This window comes from Sus scrofa, chromosome 4 (genome assembly GCF_000003025.6).
Source record: "Sus scrofa isolate TJ Tabasco breed Duroc chromosome 4, Sscrofa11.1, whole genome shotgun sequence".
NCBI classification, from domain to species: domain Eukaryota; kingdom Metazoa; phylum Chordata; class Mammalia; order Artiodactyla; family Suidae; genus Sus; species Sus scrofa.
Window position 1 is genome coordinate 100,668,742 of NC_010446.5, and position 18,184 is coordinate 100,686,925.

Here is an 18,184-nt window from a genome sequence, read left to right on the forward strand (position 1 = left end):
ATTGACACTCACCTCTGGAAACGTGACCCAGCTGAGCCCGAAGGCTCTGGTTTTCTTCCCTCAGGACTCTGTTCTCATTGTAGAGCTGAGGTGTGGACTCCAGGCCCGGACTGGAGAAGGTCGAGGGGGATCCTGACCCAGAACATGCAAGAAGGCAGGTTACACAGGTGGGTAAGAGAGGCTCAATGCTGTTGCCCATTCTGCACCTCAAAGATCCTGTCCCAGCCAGCAGAAAACCCCGAGGACTCGAGGCCTGGGCCTGGAGCCTGAGGGGCCGAATGCCTGGCTTGGCTGTGCCTCCTCTCAGAGGGCTCTTTGCCTGCCTGATCTCCTGCCCTGGCTGCAGCTGCTCCGGAGGCTCTTTCCCCTAAATAGCTGCTGCTGTGCTGTGGGCAGGACCCAGGCAGGTGGGAGGGATGCCTGCAAGGGTCAGCAGCCTGGGGGAGAGGGAGGGGAGGAAGCCAGCAGGGGCAGGGGAGAGGCTGGGGGAGGCCCCTGCAGACCTGGCTCTGCCACTAGCCAAGCACAAGACAAGGGTACAGAGAGGTCAGCAGGCAGCCTGTGAGCAGATTAAGGAGGGTGGAGAAGTCAGAGGATTCTGGGGACCAGGCCTGGTTAGTTCTGGCTTGAGGAGAGTTACCTCTCAGCTCAGATGTGTCTACAAAGGAGGAGAATGGTCCTTTCCCCTCCCGCCTTGCTGACTGTCTGTGTGTTAGGAGCAAGTGGAGGAAAGCAGACCTCAGTGCTCTGCCATCTGTGAAGCTCAGCCTAAGGGTGACCTTCAGGAGCCCCCTCATTGTGACCAGGAGTGGGAAGCCCTGGGCCTCTTCTACCTCTTCCACGGGCAGTGGAGCTGAGCCTGTGTTGCAGCTGCTCCCTCAGGCGGTCATTAATACAGATGGACTCCTCCAGGCGCTGGCGAAGATTCCGGATTTCACCAAGATGCTCTTCCAGCAAGTCAGCCCCTGCAGCCATCGCGCCAAGACAGGAGGAGGTGGGAGATGGAGGATTCTGGTCACATGTGGGGCCACGTGGGGGGTGTGGCTTCTCCCTGGCCTCTCAGCAGCTTCCCTGAGCATCACCCTCCTCTCACCTGGGCACCCAGGAGCTGAGCTGACTCTGTTTAAAGAGCCAATTGGCTTCAGATGCAGGACAGTGGGTGCTAAGGCAGCCCCATGGGCCTCTTCCCGTACAGGGGTACCTGAAAGGGAGCTGTCAGTGTAGGTGTACAGTTGCCAGGTGTTGCCCAGGGTTTAGAAAAGCAGCTGAGGACCGTGGAGCTCAGCCTAGGCCCTGGAAAGGGGTGGCCCTTTCCTGAGTTGACCATGAGTGTGGTAGGGAAGGCCTGACCTTAGGATCCTACCTTTGCTCTTACTGCCCCTTGAATGGATGTTCTTTAGCAAGAGACAAGCCCTTCCTTCACCCTTGGAGAAAAGACCTAAGGTAAAGGCTAGTCCATTGTCAGCTCATCCTACCTACGTGGTTAATGACTGGTACTGAACGCTCCCCTCAAATTTATTTTAATATGGAAGGAACAAAGGAGAGTCTACACTGATTCAGGCATCTGAAGCCTGAGGAGAAGGGAGAAAAACACCCCCAAGGAAAGAAGAAAAGATTCAGAGAAGATCACTGGGAGGGATGGTAATGACAGACCACAGCCCGGTGCCTCACTTTGCTCTGGATGCAGCCTTGTCCTGAAAATCACAGTTCTCTTCCTGTTGGACCTTAGCAGCATCCCAGCATTACCTGCAGAGTCACCCCACTCCAGGTGGGAAGATGACCTGACTAGGAGAGCTAGGAGGGAGAGGGGGAGTGTGAACTGGGATTTATTTGTGGGTGGGGAGGTGTGTAGAAACAGCCCCCCTTTCTGTCACAACTCCTGGCTGATGGAGGAATGTTCTGTGAAGGCCCGTGCCTGGCATTCTGGAAGGTCTGAGAGGGAGCAGTGAGGGTATCAGGATGTGGGGAGAGAGAGGCCGTGAAAGTGAGAGCACAGAGGTGGCCCCTGACTTTCTCACACCTCCCACTCTGCACCAAGGGCCTAGGCAGGGAGCATGAAGGATGCACTTCGAAAGGACTAATCATTGATGGGGCCCTTTCATTTTATCTCCTGTCCGTGAGCCAGAGACTAGGGGAGAAATGAAAAATGCCACCTAGGTAGGCAAAGGGTGGATCCTACCTGAGATTTCATTGAGCAATCTGACCCTTCTGGGCTTTGTGCTTTACCTGTGGGTTTGGAGTTGAGCTGATACATGGAGAAACATGAGGACAGGTCCCCATTTATGCTCCCTTTCTGAGGCCTCATCAGGTCCCACTGGCCACTGCTGCCCAGGTGTCCAGGCTCCAGTATTCCACCCAGTTCTGTGGTGCCCCTTGGAGGAGACAGGGGCTGGGCAGGTTTGAGGTAGTGGGAAGAGGTGGCTTCTAAGTGGCTGTTTGGCAGCGTAGCTGGGGAAGCAGTAGGAACAGTGCTTGCACCTGCACAGAAAAACATATGAATGAGAAGCAGTGTATCAGAAGAGAGGGCTCAGCAAGGCAGCATGTGCATGCTAAGAACAGACACTAAAGGGGACTCGTCGGCTAGCAGAGATCCCAGTCCACTGCACAAGGCCAATCAGATGAGGGCTCACAACCCAGAGGCTACAACTCCCACCCCATATACTTGCTAGCAGAAGACACCAGGTGGTAGGGGGTGAGCCACATCTTGGAAAGTCAGCAGTGGACACGGAGAAAAGTCCAGTGGCCCTGTCCTGGCTCCTATGATAACTCCTCATGATAGAGTCCAGGGAAGCTCCAGAAGTAGAACCCACCGGAGAGACAGGGCTTGAGGCTGTGACGGGCTATAGCATTGAGCACACCTGTGACGAGGAATATGTTTCCTTCCCTGTGAGTCTTGCTGTCCCCAGAAGCTAAGTGCCAAGTTTTGCAGTTTTCCCCTGGAGCCGTCAGAGGAGAAAGGGGTCATAAATCCAGCTACCTGTGGTGGCCCCAGTTAGCCCAGACCAGGAGCTCTTTGCTGAGGCTGGGGGAGCGTCTCTGTTAGGAAAGGGGTTATTTGGACTTAATCCACTGTGATTCAAGGAACTGAAATATGTTATCACTCGTGTCTAAAGAGTCATGAACACCCTTCCATGGAGAGAGGGAGGACCTTTCCTTTCATAGGCTGTTGCTTTCATAGGTCCTATGAGATCATGGACCTTCCCTTGAGCCCATCATGTCTGCTTCTCTGTAAAAAGAAGCCCAGCTTGGGGGTGAGAGGAAAGAGGTGGGCAGGGTGGTGGTTTAGGATTTCACATTCAGAAGACTGCTTTTTTCCAGGGCTTATCAGCATGGGCAGCAGAGTAAACAGGTAGCTCCACCTAAGAAATAGGAGTGAGGTCATCATGTCTTCCAACCAAGTGCCCGCCCTACCCCGAGGGATTAATGTGAGTGGCACCTGCCAGGTTGGATCCTCCTCTGTAACTTCCTTGGATTTGCTACAAACTAGAATCATCTGAGACACTGTGAAAACACGTGCTGATGCCTGAGTCCCCAGAGCGTTTGCTTTGGTTGGTGTGGGCTACAGCTTGGGCGCTGGATGTTTAAAATCATCCCAGCTTATTCTAATAAGCAGGAAAGTTTGATAGATATTGTCATGGGCCTCTCCCTCACCAGTTTGCAAAATACTAGGTATTTACTGGGATCACTGGGAATTTAAGAGGGTGATGAAAGATGTAAACATCTAAATTACAGTCAGGATTTTGAAGAGATATGGCCCCCTTACTCCTTCACACCCTCTTCAGGCGCAACCCCATGCAAGACAAAGGGGGAAATGGGTGGTTGTTGACAGTCAGCTTGCTTTCTCAACAGGGTCAGCTTACTTTCCAAGTCTGTCAGTAACAGTGATCAGAATCCTCATTTTCCTGTCTCCTCAGACACACAGTGCAGAGCACATGCCCTGAAACCATGCAGAGATACCACACAGACTCTTACACAAGAGGGTTTTAGCCCCTAGTGGCCTGAGAAGTTGCCATGCACCACTCTCCACTTCGAAGCTTGGTTTAAAGCAAAGGAGGAGCCCTGGTAAGTGATGATTGCTTGGAGAACGCTGTGCTTCCTCAGGCAAAAGAAACAGCTACAAGCCTCCTCACCAAGGCTGGGACCATCCAAACTCTGGTCAGTGACACAGACTGGCTATGACTCCCATTTAGCCCCCATCATCAGACCCTTTCTCATGCACAGTGCTCTCCTTCTGTATTTCCCTCTGGGCCAAGACCAACTGACACTGTGGGAAGATGAAGGAAAAAGAGGGAAGGAAAAGAAAAGTGACCTAGAGAACATTCTTGCCTTTTGTCATGGAACAGATTTGTTATCCATCAACTGTTGGTTCCGGAACTGCTGTAGTGGCAAGTTCTAGGTCGGAGTGAACTGCGTCTTTCTCTCATCTTTAAAGAGAGAGAAAAGGTTGTTGCAAGGGGACCCCAGAATGTCTTCACGAGCTAGAAGCTCTATGCTCTGAGCAAGATGGTAACAAAACCATCCTAGATAGCAAAGGTATAATGGCAACATGGAAGTGGGACTCGAAGACCAAGGTTCAGGCCTACTTCTCTCCCTTACTAGTGGCCTTGAACAAGGAGCTGCACTTCCCGGAGCCTTGGTCCCCTGCTGTGGCTCTGCCTGTCATACAAGGCGAGAACAGGTTGCTAGGTAAGCTTAGCTTGCTGTACCTGCATAACACTGATACCAGAAGGTAACCTCTTAGACATCACTGTCTGCTGAAAGGAAGATGTACAAGCTCTTAGTCTAGCTGGTTCTAGAAATCAAAAGGTGTCAGAGTAGACAGTTTATCCATTCTCATGGCTTATAAATAGAGCGGTCCAAATGACAGTCAGGCCTTCAGGTACACACATTCTCAGCTGTGGTCTTCGGTCACTGGACACCCTTTGCATGGTAACCTGCCATCAATCTCTGGCACACCGAGCTTCTTTACAGGTACAGAGTGTAGTCTGTGGTAATTTCAAACTGATACTAGTTTTTAAAGCACAACTAAAGAGTGAATCCATTATGCAAAGTTCTTTCCTTATTTTAGGCTATAAATGATCACACACATTTTTATGACGGGGCATCCAGCCCATATGTACATCAAACCTTTCTCTAAAAGATGACTGTACACAGTCTATGAATTCTGTGACTTCATAACATAAAAGAACTTTGAGGAAGTTGACAGAATTCACCATCAGATATCACAGCCTGTGCTTCTGGCTCTAGCTGCCCATGTGTTACCTGTGTAGATGTGAAAATTAACCTTGTGCAAGGGGAAGTGGGGTTTGGCACCCTTTTGAATCCCTCTTCTTCTATCCTTTTCCCCCTATCCTGATGATGTCAGGATTTGAAACTTATTAAAAGCATTTCATGGCAGGAGGATATAATGGTGACAGAAAGGATCCTACTGAATGTGGCCATCTTTTTCCAGCCACTTCATCCTGCATAGGCAATGCACAAAACCTCTCGTGCCCTGCCAGTGAACATGTCGCCAGTGTGTCAGGGCTTCAGCACACCTGGTGGAAGGTACCCCCACTGTCAGCTGTGGGAGAGCACAGTTCTAGGACCTGATGAACATATATACCTACGAGATGCACACACGAGAAAGATAACAGTGAATACATTTCCAAAAACAGCAAGCATAGTTCCCCTTCAATCATCCACTGATAATGCATACCCCCGTGTTATTTTTTAACACTCTGCCATCCAGCCAAAGCCATGCAAAAAAAACACAGTGTGGGTCCATCATTCACAAGCACATGAATGCGGCAGGAAGTGCTCACTTTCTCCCAGCTGCTTCTGCAGCATCTGCAGCTCCTGCTGAGCCTCGGCCAAGGAGACCATGGGTGTCTCACAGCAGCCAAGCAGGGGAGGGCCAGCAGAGCTGACAGGCAGGAAGCTGGGTGGAGCTGAGGGCAGTGGTGCCTGGGGAAGGCTAACCCGCGAGGGTATGGATTGGAAATGAAGGCCTAGAAACAGAAAGTTAGGGAGAAAGGAGATACATCATTAGAGAGAAAGGGAGGGAAAAATGGGTGAAAGATTGAGAAGATGAAACCTATTCCCTGACCAGATGTCTCTGTGGGGAGTGTCTATCATTCAACATGGTGATGACTGAGATGGCCAAGGAGAGGCACTGCTACCCAAGAGGCTGGCCTGGCTGACCCGCTCCTCCTCCTTCCCTGCCAGGACTATCCTGCATAAACATACTCATCTTGAAAACACTTAGCTACAGAAGGCAAGGGGGCATTACTGTAACCCAGGCACCTGTGGGCCCCATCTTGCCATCTGGACTTGGAGAGTCTACTGGAACTCTCCCAAAAGCCCTACTAGGGTGCTGCTGCTCACATGTGCTGGTCCTGGCCCCCATGACAAGACCCTCCCTACATCTAGAACTCTTCTGAAAGCAACAAGACTCACCCTCAGTAGGGGAGGAGTATTCTAGGAGGTGTGTGTGTGGGGGGGGATTTGCATTACTAATCCGTGTGGTTCAAGACTGATGGGAACAAATGCCAGAATCCCAAATCAGCGTGTTCATTCACCAAAGGAAAATAAAGGCCTTGGCAAAGGAGCTTAGACGCAATGGCTTGCAAATCTGTCTGCACATTTGAATGATTTGGGAAAAATTCTTAATAGTGCTAGCTGAATAGTTTTCCCTCATGATTTCCTGGTGTAGCTGCTTCTCACTCCTGCCAGAAACTTTGAGCCTCGGCTCAGAAAAAAACTGGACACATTCTTAAGATTTTGGTTCACTTTTCCTCAAGAGAGACAACAGCAGCAGAAGGAAAGTGCTGTTCTTTAGGCACCTCTACACAAGTCCACCCTCACCACAACCACGCAGAAGGCAGCCAGCTGGTCTTGTTGGGGAGAAGGAGAGGAGAACAAGGTTTGCCCTTTCTCTGCCATCACTGGTGTGGAGCTCTCACTGAACAACACACCCCTGGTAACAAGCAGAGGCAGATCAATGAAATGTACAACTCTAACTAGTCTGAGATACACACCATGTACGTATCAAAGACTACCAACCCATTCATGAATCCATGAATGATAATGTAACATGAACAGAGTCTTGTCTGGGGACCCTGAAGCATCCTTAGCTATGAAGTAAGCAGCCCCACCTACTGCAGAGGCTCCTCGACAGATAAAATGGGCAGCACATACAGGGGAGCAGTAGATGGGAATTTCTCTTTGTTCTTTGGCTACAATGATCCTGGGAGAAATATTTTGCGTCTTTGCTTTCCAGGGTGAAATGAGATCAAGAAATGAACATGCTTATTTTAAAATGATTAGCCAACTACTGGTGAAAATTGGTATGCAGTCTGTTGTGGATTATTTATTTTTCTCAAATATTTAAAACAAAGAGTAGCCAAACACAATTAGTAAATTCAGATAGTTTCTTGATTTCATCTAGGATTTGATGCATTTAAGCCCCTGATGGTGCTTTTTATGTCCCTGAAGAAACGTCAAACAGGCAGTCGGAGGAGAGGAGATGAAACCCCTGCCCCGCTGGCTGCTGCATACCTGGATGGGCCTGGCTGGCCTCCTGGGGGGGATTCGGGGGAGCAGGCAAGCTGATGGGATTGCTGCTGGGTTCGGCCTTAACCCCCTGAGATGCACTGGTTGCTGATGGTTTAGAAGACAGTACGGCAGAATGACTTGAGTGATGGATGGAATCTACAAAACCCATGAATGAAAGAATATGTTTGGTGGTCTACAAAGAACTGGAATCTGGCTTTATATTTAACCAGGGGGACCTGGGCTGAGCCTTACTTTCAGGGAAAGCACTAAGCACAAGCCTGTGAGCGGCGTTCATTCCTTCCTTGCAGATATAGCTCCTTCAGTGAGGAAAGCCACCTTAGAGGTGGTAGTGGGTCTCAGAGCCTGAAACCATGAAGATGGCACCTCCAAAAATACCAGGCAAGACACCCACGGATAGTCAGGGGACATGGTTCAGGAACTGCAGCTGGCTGGAGGGATAAGCTACCCCATCGTAAGGAAGGAGCTCAGTCAGATAGATTGTATGCTCAAGAGGCAGTCCTTCTCCCCACTGTGGTTCACCTGGCCCCACAGCATACATATGCTGGTGGAGGCCCAGCCACAGGGGTAACTTGTCGAGCAGGAGCAAAGCAAAGATTCTGACCCACTGGGACCTGTGCTTGGCATGGTTCGGCCCGATACACACCAAGGTGCATCTATAAGGCTTGGCTCTGGAGGTCTCCTCTTGGCCTGTAAAGGTGGTGCCACCCAGAAAGTAGAGGTTACCTGAGTGACCAGGTGAAGCTTTCTTCTCTTCATAGTGTGTGTATTCGCTGCCTATGTCCATGTCAGAGCAGACTTCCAGCTCATCAGACAGGAAGGAGGAGCTGCTGGGAGAGCGGTGGGAGTCAGACAAAGCATGGCTGCTGGAGGGCGTTAGGGACCGGGCGTCCAGCTTGGCCTGTAGGACTTCAATCACTTTCTCCTTCTCCTGCAGCTCCCTGCTGAGCCTAGTGGAATGAAGGAGGATAATGGTGAAACCAAGGTCACTGGACCAGCTGGTCCTGACTCAGGCACATGGGTAAAGCCACATAAGTCAAGGGGACCGTTCCTGCAAAGAGTAACCCACCTGCAACTATGAGTGGAGAGTGGGGCGGGCGCAGAGAGAGGGGAGGCCATAGCTACCGAGTTCACTGGCCACATGCTACACTGAGGACTAGCAAGGAGGCTCTTTAGCCCTCTAAGGCACTGCTGCTTAAAATGTGGTCCCAGTACAGCTGGGTCTGAGAACTGTTGGTTCCCAGTCTCCATCAAGATAAGTTCAGAAATGGAAGGTAAGTATTGAGAAACCCAGAGCAGTGTGGGACTCCCACAATATCCAAGAGTATGGTAAGCAGAGGCAGAGTCATCGGGTTGACTGAGGTACAGACCATGTGTGCCTGTGATGGATTAGAGATGCAAACAAAAACAAAATACTTTGTCCTTCACCACAGATATTTTGAGAAGCACTAAGTGGCCTAAAGCACTCACAATACTGAACTAGTGACTACAAAGGACTCTGAGCCCATATTTTATTGCATATTATAAGATAATACGCAGTGACTCACTGACAGCTGGTTCCTCAGGCGTCGCAGCCTCCCAGTACCTGCCATGTCCAGGCCTTTTTCACTAGGAACTGTAAGGTGATTCTTCCCCCGCCCCCCACCCAAGGAAATCAGGTCGCTATTAAACCAGCTGCCAACTCAACTCAGGGTAAACTGAGTCAGCAAAAAAAAGCACACCCTGGTCTTACACACACAGAGGGGAAGCAGAGGAGATCCTTGGGGGTGCCAAACTAGCTCCCCCGGTTAGTTTACTTTAAGGTCAGACTGGTTGTAGGTTACTAAGCCTGGAGAATAAATATACAAATAGAAATCAACAGAACTTTATCAAAAGAGAGTAAAGAATTAGCTTAAAACAACAGTAAGGTGTTCCACAAATAAATGAATTAATTACAAACAGTTTCCCTCCCCCTCCCCGACTTGTGAAGCTGCAGGTACCCTTGACCCCTTGGGCCGGTTCCTGATTCTTTTACCAGATCTTATTTGAATTACCTCAGGGCCAGCGGCTCAAGTCCAGCTTGATCTTTCTCACTTTTATGATCCTCTGCAAATCAAATTCAGAAAGAAACAGTAAGAAATTAAACAGGTCTCAGTTCACACATTATAAATGCAGGAGCCTATTTGGGAGCAGAATAGTGACGCTCTATGGGTGTCCAGGCTGTGTGGGAGAATGATGCTGGGAGAACTCAGACTGCTTCTTTAGAGAAGAGACCTGCAGGCTCTCCTAAGCTCACCAAGCTGACCTTCCATGATCACCGTCATGACTTTCTCTGCCCTAAATTAATAATACAAAAAAAATTTTCTAAGGCACTTAGCAGCTTCCTCTGGAACATTCCAGCCTCCAAGCCTAGCACAGACTCCCAGATGTACGGCTCTGTGTCCCATCACAGCATTCAAGTAGAACCTACTCCTGCTCTTAGGGGCTGGTAAGCAGCCCTGTTCCACCTCTGCACCTGTGCCCCCGGATGTGGGATGGGTGACCCCCAAAACTGACTCTGCTGTACTCCTCCAGGTGCTCTCAGGAAATTCTAAGTAAAGGATTTAAATAGTTAACAATATTCCTAGCCCTTGTACTATGACATTCAGTGCCTAAACCAAAATGGCATGGTGCTTTGTGTTCAAATTACATTCGTGTATGATACCACAATAACTGAGGAAACAGATACCATGAGGTAAAGTCACTGGCCCACAACAGCTTAATGGCAGCCTTGAGGCTAGAATTTGGGTCTTATAATTCTCAGTTCAGGGCTCTTTCTGCTACAGCGAGGTCCTGTGATCTCTTCTCCCTTTCTTCCTCTTAGCACTGGATGGACTCAGCCTCCTTCCCTAGAGGTCACATTCCATGAATGATGGCATTTTTACATAGTAAAACCCTATGGTTCCTCCTTAGTGTTTCCCACTGGCCAGTCCTGATCCTGCAATGGCTCCTGGAAATAAAGTAGAAGCAGGACCTGGGGAAAAAGGCTGTGGTGGAGGCATGGCAGCCACCAGGGCCTGGAACTGTGGGAGGGACCGAGAATGTCCCAAAGCCCTGTGGCCAACTTACTGGTGCTGAGTTTGCTGGTAAGCCTCTCTGTCAGCTGGCTTCCTTGGGCAAGTTGTTCCCGGAAGCTCTGCCCCAGGTAGTAGTCAATGTCATTGCTCCTTAGGAGGTCCTCAAAAGACTTTACTGTGTCTTTCGCATGCTGGGTAAGAAGATAACAGATACCTCTCCCTTCTCGTATTTTCTGGCGTAGGTAAGAGAGTTCTCGGGCCTGGTCCTGAATCAGGGAATCATATTTCCTAAAGCACAAAAGCAGAGGAAAGAATAAGAATGGGAAAAAGTGAAAATTAAGTTATGAGGCCTTCTGTTGAGATTTTTGAGACCATCTCTAAGGGACTCTGCCACGCTGAATTCTGAACCAAAAGAGGTATTTAAGAGTAAATACTATTCTGACAAACTACTGCATCAAACGACTTGGTGTGCCATTCTTTCTCCACTGTTTCATATATGTTAGTCATGGGTCCAAAAATGAAAAAGCAGTTGTGTGGGGGTAAATACAGTGCCATGTTTTACATCCCGGATAGCTTTAATATAGTGTAGTGCAGACTCACAATTGATACTCAATAAATACTGAGTAGAGACTTAATAAATACTAAAAATCTGAACAGATCTTTCACGTCTTCTATTTCAAAGGCCATCTGTATTTTGGCAGACTGTACTTTGCAAAGATGCCCATTACTCAGGCTTCCCTTCCACATTTTCTGCAAGGTAGGAGTGCCCTTCTTTCATCATCAGGCAGACGTTATTTTCTCCATCTCCTTAAATCTGGGTGGGCTCTGTGACCACCTTGATCAAGATAATACAATGGAAGGAACAGTGTGCCAAGTCCAGGGGTTGCTCTTAATTTGCCTGACAACTTTCACTTCCCTGCTCTTGGAAGCCAGCTACTATGTCGAAATGAAACTACCCTGAGACCACCATACTACATGAGTGAAGAAGCTGGGTCCAGCCAAACATTTCAGTGACTCCAGCCCCAGCCACCGTCTGGTGGCAGCCCACCTGAGAGACTCCTAAGCAAGACCTACCCCAGATAAGCCCAGTCAACCCACATAACTTATTGTTTGAAGCCACTAAGCTTTGGGTGGTTTGTTACTCAGCAGAGACAACCCAAACAGATATTGTGGTGGACATCTACCCAGTGTTTTTCAACACAAAGCATCAATAGCAGTAATGATTATGGCAAATAGTGTTGAAAACTTTAATATATGCTAGGCATTCTTATAAGCACTTATATCAATTCATTTAAACCCAATAACCACCCTTTGAGATAGGTTTTCTCAAGAGTTATAATTTTTTAATTTAATTTCATTGGAGTATAGTTAACTTCCAGTGGTGTGTTAAGGGTACAGCAAAGTGAACCAGTCATACATATAAATAAACCCATTCTTTTTTCCCATATAGGTTATTACAAACTATTGAGTAAATTTTCCTGTGCTCTTTGTACAGTAGCTTCATCTCTTTCTACAGTAGTGTATGTATGTTATTCCCACCCTCCCAATTCTCTCCTCTCCCCAGTGGTCTCACCTATGGTCACCATAAGATTGGTTTTCAAATGATTTTGTTTCTGTTTTATAAATCAGTTTTGTATCATTTTTATTAGATTCCACATATAAATTATATGATATTTGTCTTTGTCTGACTTAACTTCACTCAGTATGATAATCTCTAGGTCCATCCGTGTTACTGCAAATGGCATTATTTCATGCTTTTTTATGGAGGAGTAATATGTGCCATTGTATATATTCCATTGTTTATATAGGTTTTCTTATTATCCTCATTTAATAGGTAAAGAAATAGGCTCAGAAAGACTAAGTAGGTTGTGAAGCTGGTTAGGGACCAGAGCTGGATTCAAACGCAGGAAGTCTGACTCCAGTCTTACTACTTATACTATATATCCTATTGCTTTACTAATACAAGCCTAAGAGGAAATCCCAGGGACCTGGTATCTCCCAGCAAGGGCCACATGTCCCTTCTTCAGACCCAGAGCTACCATTTAAATAGGTGCTCTTCAGAATAATTCTCTCTTTTACCTGCCTGGGCTACCCTACTTCAAACATAAACTTAGACATGATCAATCAAGTAATGGTCCAAAGACTGGCCTCCTTACCCAGGCCACGAGGCTGATCTCAGCTCCTCAGCCAGCTTCCCTTCTGTTCCAGTTTTTGGAAGCTGGGCTTCCAGCTGGGATACCCTCTGGATCAGACTCTCCAGATCCTTTTTAGCCTGAAGCCCTGGGGGGTAGAAAGCCCCTGTGCCATCAGACAGCCACCCTTCGTCCTCATCAGTGACACTGTGCGGTGAAGATCCCTCAAGGGTACCAGCAGCCTTCAGCTTCCGGGGTCTCTCCAGACTAGATGAATAATCGCTTGTAACTGAGAGGGACCGGACCCGGCTCTTCAGGTTTTGAATGACCTTGTTGGCATTCTGCAGCTGGGCCTTCAGGTCTTTGATGTCCTTACGTAGGACACATATGTCTTCTGACTTTCCATATGCCTGGAACTCCTCCGGCTTCCCCTGCTGGTTCTCCAAAGGCTTCTTGCCAGGGGGGCTGGCCAGTGTGGAGCCCAGGTGTCCTTGCTCAGAACACAGCCCCTCCATTAGGACTGTTTTCCTGAGGCTGTCATGCTCCTCACACTCTGAGAAAAAACAAAGACATCCTCCTGAAAAGTCTGGCATGCTGCTGTAGCCACTCCCTTCAAGGGAAGGCAAGTTGGTCATGAGGAAAGTACTTACTAGAGCAAAAGTTGAAGCAGTACTTTATTCAGTTCTGGCACTGTACTAGCACTGAAATATAATATTTCTTTTTTTTTCCTTTCTTTTTATGTTTTTTAGGGAGTAAATCAGAGCTTTAGCCAATGGCCTACACCACAGCCTTTGCAGCATGGGATCTGAGCCATGTCTGAGACCTACACCACAGCTCACAGCAATGCTGGGTCCTTAGCCCCCTGAGCGAGGCCAGAGATCAAACCCACATCCTCATGGACACTATGTTGGGTTCGCAACATAGTGCTGAGCCACAACAGAAACTCTAAACACATTATTTCTTATCCTCACAAGAGCCCTGCAAGTCAGGTGTGGTCACCTTCTTTTCTACTCGATGTTTTTCCTCCTTGATTTCAAGTTGGCAGTTGTCCCTATAGTCATACTGCTTTTTATAATGGAAAAACAATTGTTTAAAACTTAAGGTTTGCAGGAGTTCCCATCATGGCTCAGTGGTTAATAAATCTGACTAGGAACTATGAGGTTGCAGGTTCCATCTCTGGCCTCGCTCAGTGGGTTAAGGATCCGGTGTAGCCAGTGAGCTGTGGTGTAGGTTGCAGACGCGGCTCGGATCCCACGTTGCTGTGTCTCTGGCGTAGGCAGGGGGCTACAGCTCCGATTCGACCCCTAGCCTGGGAATCTCCATATGCCACGGGAGTGGCCCTAGAAAAGGCAAAGAGAAAAAAAAAAAAAAAAAAACTTAAGGTTTGCATATTCCCCTCAAAGCTCATCTGGTTTTGTCATTAATAAATAGACCTTTGTATTTTTTCTTTAATAATTAGTTAGATAGAACATATATAAAAAAACAACATTATGCTGAAAACAAATTGTAGATTTTCAGAGCCTCATTTTGCCCAAACTTCCCATCCCTCTCTGGTCCTGTGTCCCCTTCAGTCTCGAATACTCCCTCACCCCTCCTCCTCATCGGATGTGGGACTGGCCAACAGCAGCCAAATGTGAAGACTGACTCCAGGGAGGGAAGGTGGACCCCACACTCATGCTCTTACCAGGACTGGTGCTCTCCTCCCGTTCAGCCTCATTCTCACTTCGGCCACAAGTCTCATAGCCCAGGTCCTGGAGGTCTACTTGCACCTGCTTGCTGTCCTGCTTCACCAGGGATTCACCTTCTCAGGAAGAGACAGAGGTTATTGCAAGGTATCTGAATTTTCCACATACATGCTCATTCTCAGTGGCACCCCTTAGGGGGCAGGGAGGTCAGATCCAGAGGGGAATAGATGCTTCTTTGTACTTAGATGGGAGGAGAGACCACCTGCTCCAGGCAGCAGGACTTCCCTTTGCCGTGGATGATGTCACCTAAGATAACCTGGGCTTAGCTGGGAGCAGTCATAGTTAAGTCAGGCAATGCATATGATCATCTCTGGAAGCCCCAGGGAAACTAGCAAATGCTTCGTTCACAGGCAACATATTTGAATGGAGCTGAACTAATTCAGAGTTTCAAGACATCTAGATCTGCACTATTCCATAAGGTAGCTACTAGCCACATGTGACTATTTTAATATTAAACTGGTTAAAATCAAACATAAAATTCCAAATTGAATTAGCTACATTTCATGCTCTCCATAACTACATGTGATGTTGATACAGAACATTTCTGTCACTGCTAAAGTTCTTTTAGAAAGCGCTGATTCTAGATCAACAGTGATGATATATTTTTGAAGAATCTGATGTGGTACAAAGAGGAACAGAAGAGAAACAACTAATGTTTGTTGAGAGAGGTAAGGCAGTTTGTCGTTGGTACCAGCAGTCAGCAGATCTAGGTGTTAGCCCATTTCCTCTCTATAGTCTACTGCAAATGTGCTATATTCATTAATTCTTCTCCACCATCTGCAAATTGAAGTTAAGTATCCATTTCCACAGTTCTGGGGTCATGGTCAGGATTAAATTTGTTTTGAGGTTGGGGGAGAAAAGTGAAGTCTGCAAAGCATACACCTTCCCAGGGAGAAGACAGACACTTTGGTGATGCTGAACTTCAAAGACTTACTCAGCATGACTCTGTATTTCTCCAGCTGGTTAGCTTGGGCAAAGACAGTGGCTTCTGATATCAGCAGCTTCTCCTGGAGATCTTGATAGCGTTGTCTGCATTGTGCCAACTGGGAGCGCAGGTGCTTGGTGGATCCCAGGAGGCTAAATTCTGACTGAGGCCCAGGGTCACAGGCCTGGGGCCCGTTATCCAGCTGTGAAAAGAGCCAGCACAGGGGTCAAGGCAGTCTGAGCTCATCCCCGATGCAGGGGTGGCTGCTTCCCCTTGCGAACCCTGTAGACTTTATTCATGTGTCTGTCACAGTATTCCTCCTGCCATTTGGTAGTTTCTGGCTTTCCAGACTGTGCTCCTGGAGATCTGGGGTCATGTTTTATGCACCTCGGTATCTACAGCACAGAGCAAGCTGCCAACTGAATCTACAAAGAGATCTCAGTAAAACTTTGTTGAAGGTTGAAAAGAATCCATCTCTCCCTGGATTCCTGCCCAGTTGTCCTCTCAGAACCCTCTGCTTTCTCCATTTTATTTAATCCTCAACAAAGCCCCCTCCCCGAAGAGGATCCTGAGAACCCCTTCTCAGGCTCAGGAACAGACAGCTGTGATGAGCTGTGGTGAAAATGGCAGTGATAAGGAAGAGATGTCATTATACACCACTCATCTGGCTGCCTTAAATCCCCATGCACCCCTATACTGCATCCTATTGAAGTGATCTGGTTTGGGGCCATTTCCCCCGACCATAATGAGTACCTGAAAGGCAGAGACAAAGTCTTGTCGCCTGCTGCCAATGTTTCATGTGTTATCTGGAAAGTACTCAAATATTTATGGAAAATTACTCATGTAGTATTTAGGAGATAATGCTGTAACGAACCTTTCTAAAGGCCGATTGTGTGAGGAATATTATCACCACTACTTGTGGTGCAAAGGTGCCCCTCCCTTGGTACCTCCTGACCCATAGGGGAGAACTGGTTAAGGTAAAAACTGACATTTACAGCCCTGCTCCAAGGGTCTTTCATTCTGCCTAACCTCACACTCACTTGGTGGGCATCCTCTGTGAGGGCAGTCCCCAGGTCAAGGCTCTGGGGCCTGGGGCAGGACCTCATGGTTACATCCTCCTCTTCTTGGCATCGGTGCTTTCCAGGAGCGCAAACCAGCCCCGTGTTCATCCTGTCGATTTCCCTGGCCAGGTGCACAAGGAGCTCGCGACTAAGTTGACTATTCCCTTCCTTGCTGCTCAGCACCAGCTGTTCTTTGAGGAGGCTGATGATATTGTGGGCGTTCTTCAGTTTTCCCTGGAGCTTTCTGAATTCAGCCTGAAGGCTGTTCTCATTCAGACCCCCTTTGGCAACCACAGTCTCCACCATCACCTCGCCCTTCTCCTTGTCTTCCTCCATCTCCCATCCATCAGACATTGCTTCTCCCATCTGCTCTTTCAGCTCTGCATTCTCAAGGCAAAGGCTCAGCATGGTGTTCCTATAGGAAACATACACAATCAGGGGCCAGGTCCTGGCCTAAGTTCCTAAGAGCTCCCTTTACCCCCAGATCAGTCTATCAGGAACTGAGAGACACCCCAGAGCATGAAATGTTCTCAGGGACCTACAGCAGGACCCTTATTTGATACACAAGGAAACCAAGGCTCAGGAAGAGTTAGAAGTTGCCCACACTCCACAGCTACTTGATGGCAGCATCATCACTAAAAATCTTGGACTCAAGGCACTCAGTCTAGCTGTCCCTTTTTTTTTTTTTTTTGGCCATACCCAACCATGTGGAAGTTCCTGGGCCAGGTGAGCCCACACCATGGTAGCGACCGAGCCACTGCAGTGAAAATGCCGGATCCTTAACCTGCTATACCACCAAGGAACTCCACCTGGTCTGGCTGTCTTTACCTGTGCTTGCAGTCTCATGTTCTTGTTTTCAGTGGTCTCTGGAATAAACAAGGGTACTTATACCGTTAAGAAAATAGTAAAAAGGACACTGCCTGGGACAAGTGTATTATTATTGATTCTATAGTTCTATTAATTACCATCGGTCATTTTTCAATCATTGGATGAGAAATTGGGACCTAGGAACACAGAAGGAATAAATAACACTCATCAGAACTATTCTCAAATATACATAATTATTTGCTTTACATCTGGAGATCATCTTCATGAGGGCAGGGATTCTGCCTGTCTTGTTCACCCTGTATCCTGAGAGCCTCCACAGTGCCTGCTGCATGAAATGTTCATATTTGCTGAGGAAAGAGAATGGACTAAACAACTAATTTTGACCAAGATAGTCTAGATGCAGCCTTTCTGCCCACCAATTCTTTCACTAGGATTGGGTGGAAGCAATAAAAAATATGACAATTTACTTAAAAAGGCAATTCACTTTACCTCTAACACTGACCTAGTGGAGTTACTGGATATCTACATGAAATTACATATGTGGTATGGTTAGCTCAGGTTCTGCAACAGGAAGTCATTTAATTCTGCTTGTACTAGCCACAGACCTGAAGAATACTAACATTAGAAGCATGCTAAACTGAGAACTGCTGCCTAGTAGAGGCAAAGGAAGTAACTAATCCACAGCCTGAAGGACCTGCTGTTGGCTCTGCCCCTAGACTCCGTTTCTCAGAATCCTCGAGTTTTAGAACAGGGCAGGACTTGTCTAGTGCGAATCAAGGATGAAAAGTACTTTAGGACACGGGAAGCAGAGACACTTCCTGGGAGTGTTCCACAATGGAGAAAAGGAGGGCAGGTATTTTGCCAAAACTGCGGTGTAAAGGGGGAAAGAAAGGGGCACGTGTGT

General features: G+C 47.8%; 1 protein-coding gene and 1 long non-coding RNA gene across 51 annotated transcripts in view; one reads left to right on the plus strand and one right to left on the minus strand.

Annotated features, from left to right (window-relative positions):
* LOC100624559 (myomegalin) overlaps window positions 1-18,184 on the minus strand; it is a 216,415-nt gene that overhangs the window by 21,803 nt on the left and 176,428 nt on the right. For 26 of the 50 annotated variants that reach the window (XR_002343709.1, XR_002343708.1, XR_002343701.1 and 23 more), the window contains 12 exons: window positions 16,432-16,867; window positions 15,401-15,593; window positions 14,406-14,522; window positions 12,746-13,274; window positions 10,642-10,877; window positions 9,588-9,639; window positions 8,281-8,504; window positions 7,540-7,692; window positions 5,805-5,990; window positions 2,227-2,478; window positions 834-965; window positions 13-132 (listed from right to left, as the gene is read on the minus strand). Coding sequence is in view for 44 of the 50 variants with exons in the window: in XM_021090661.1 (XP_020946320.1) it covers window positions 13-132; window positions 834-965; window positions 2,227-2,478; window positions 5,805-5,990; window positions 7,540-7,692; window positions 8,281-8,504; window positions 9,588-9,639; window positions 10,642-10,877; window positions 12,746-13,274; window positions 14,406-14,522; window positions 15,401-15,593; window positions 16,432-16,867 (2,630 nt within the window). In the remaining 6 variants the exon portion in view is untranslated. The remainder of the gene's footprint in view (window positions 1-12; window positions 133-833; window positions 966-2,226; window positions 2,479-5,804; window positions 5,991-7,539; window positions 7,693-8,280; window positions 8,505-9,587; window positions 9,640-10,641; window positions 10,878-12,745; window positions 13,275-14,405; window positions 14,523-15,400; window positions 15,594-16,431; window positions 16,868-18,184) is intronic. The other 24 variants (XM_021090669.1, XM_021090671.1, XM_021090686.1 and 21 more) reach the window with 3 other exon arrangements.
* On the plus strand, window positions 82-4,581 carry LOC110260432. Its single transcript, XR_002343718.1, has 4 exons — window positions 82-167; window positions 717-994; window positions 1,533-1,768; window positions 3,915-4,581. It is a non-coding gene; the product is annotated as an uncharacterized LOC110260432 (long non-coding RNA).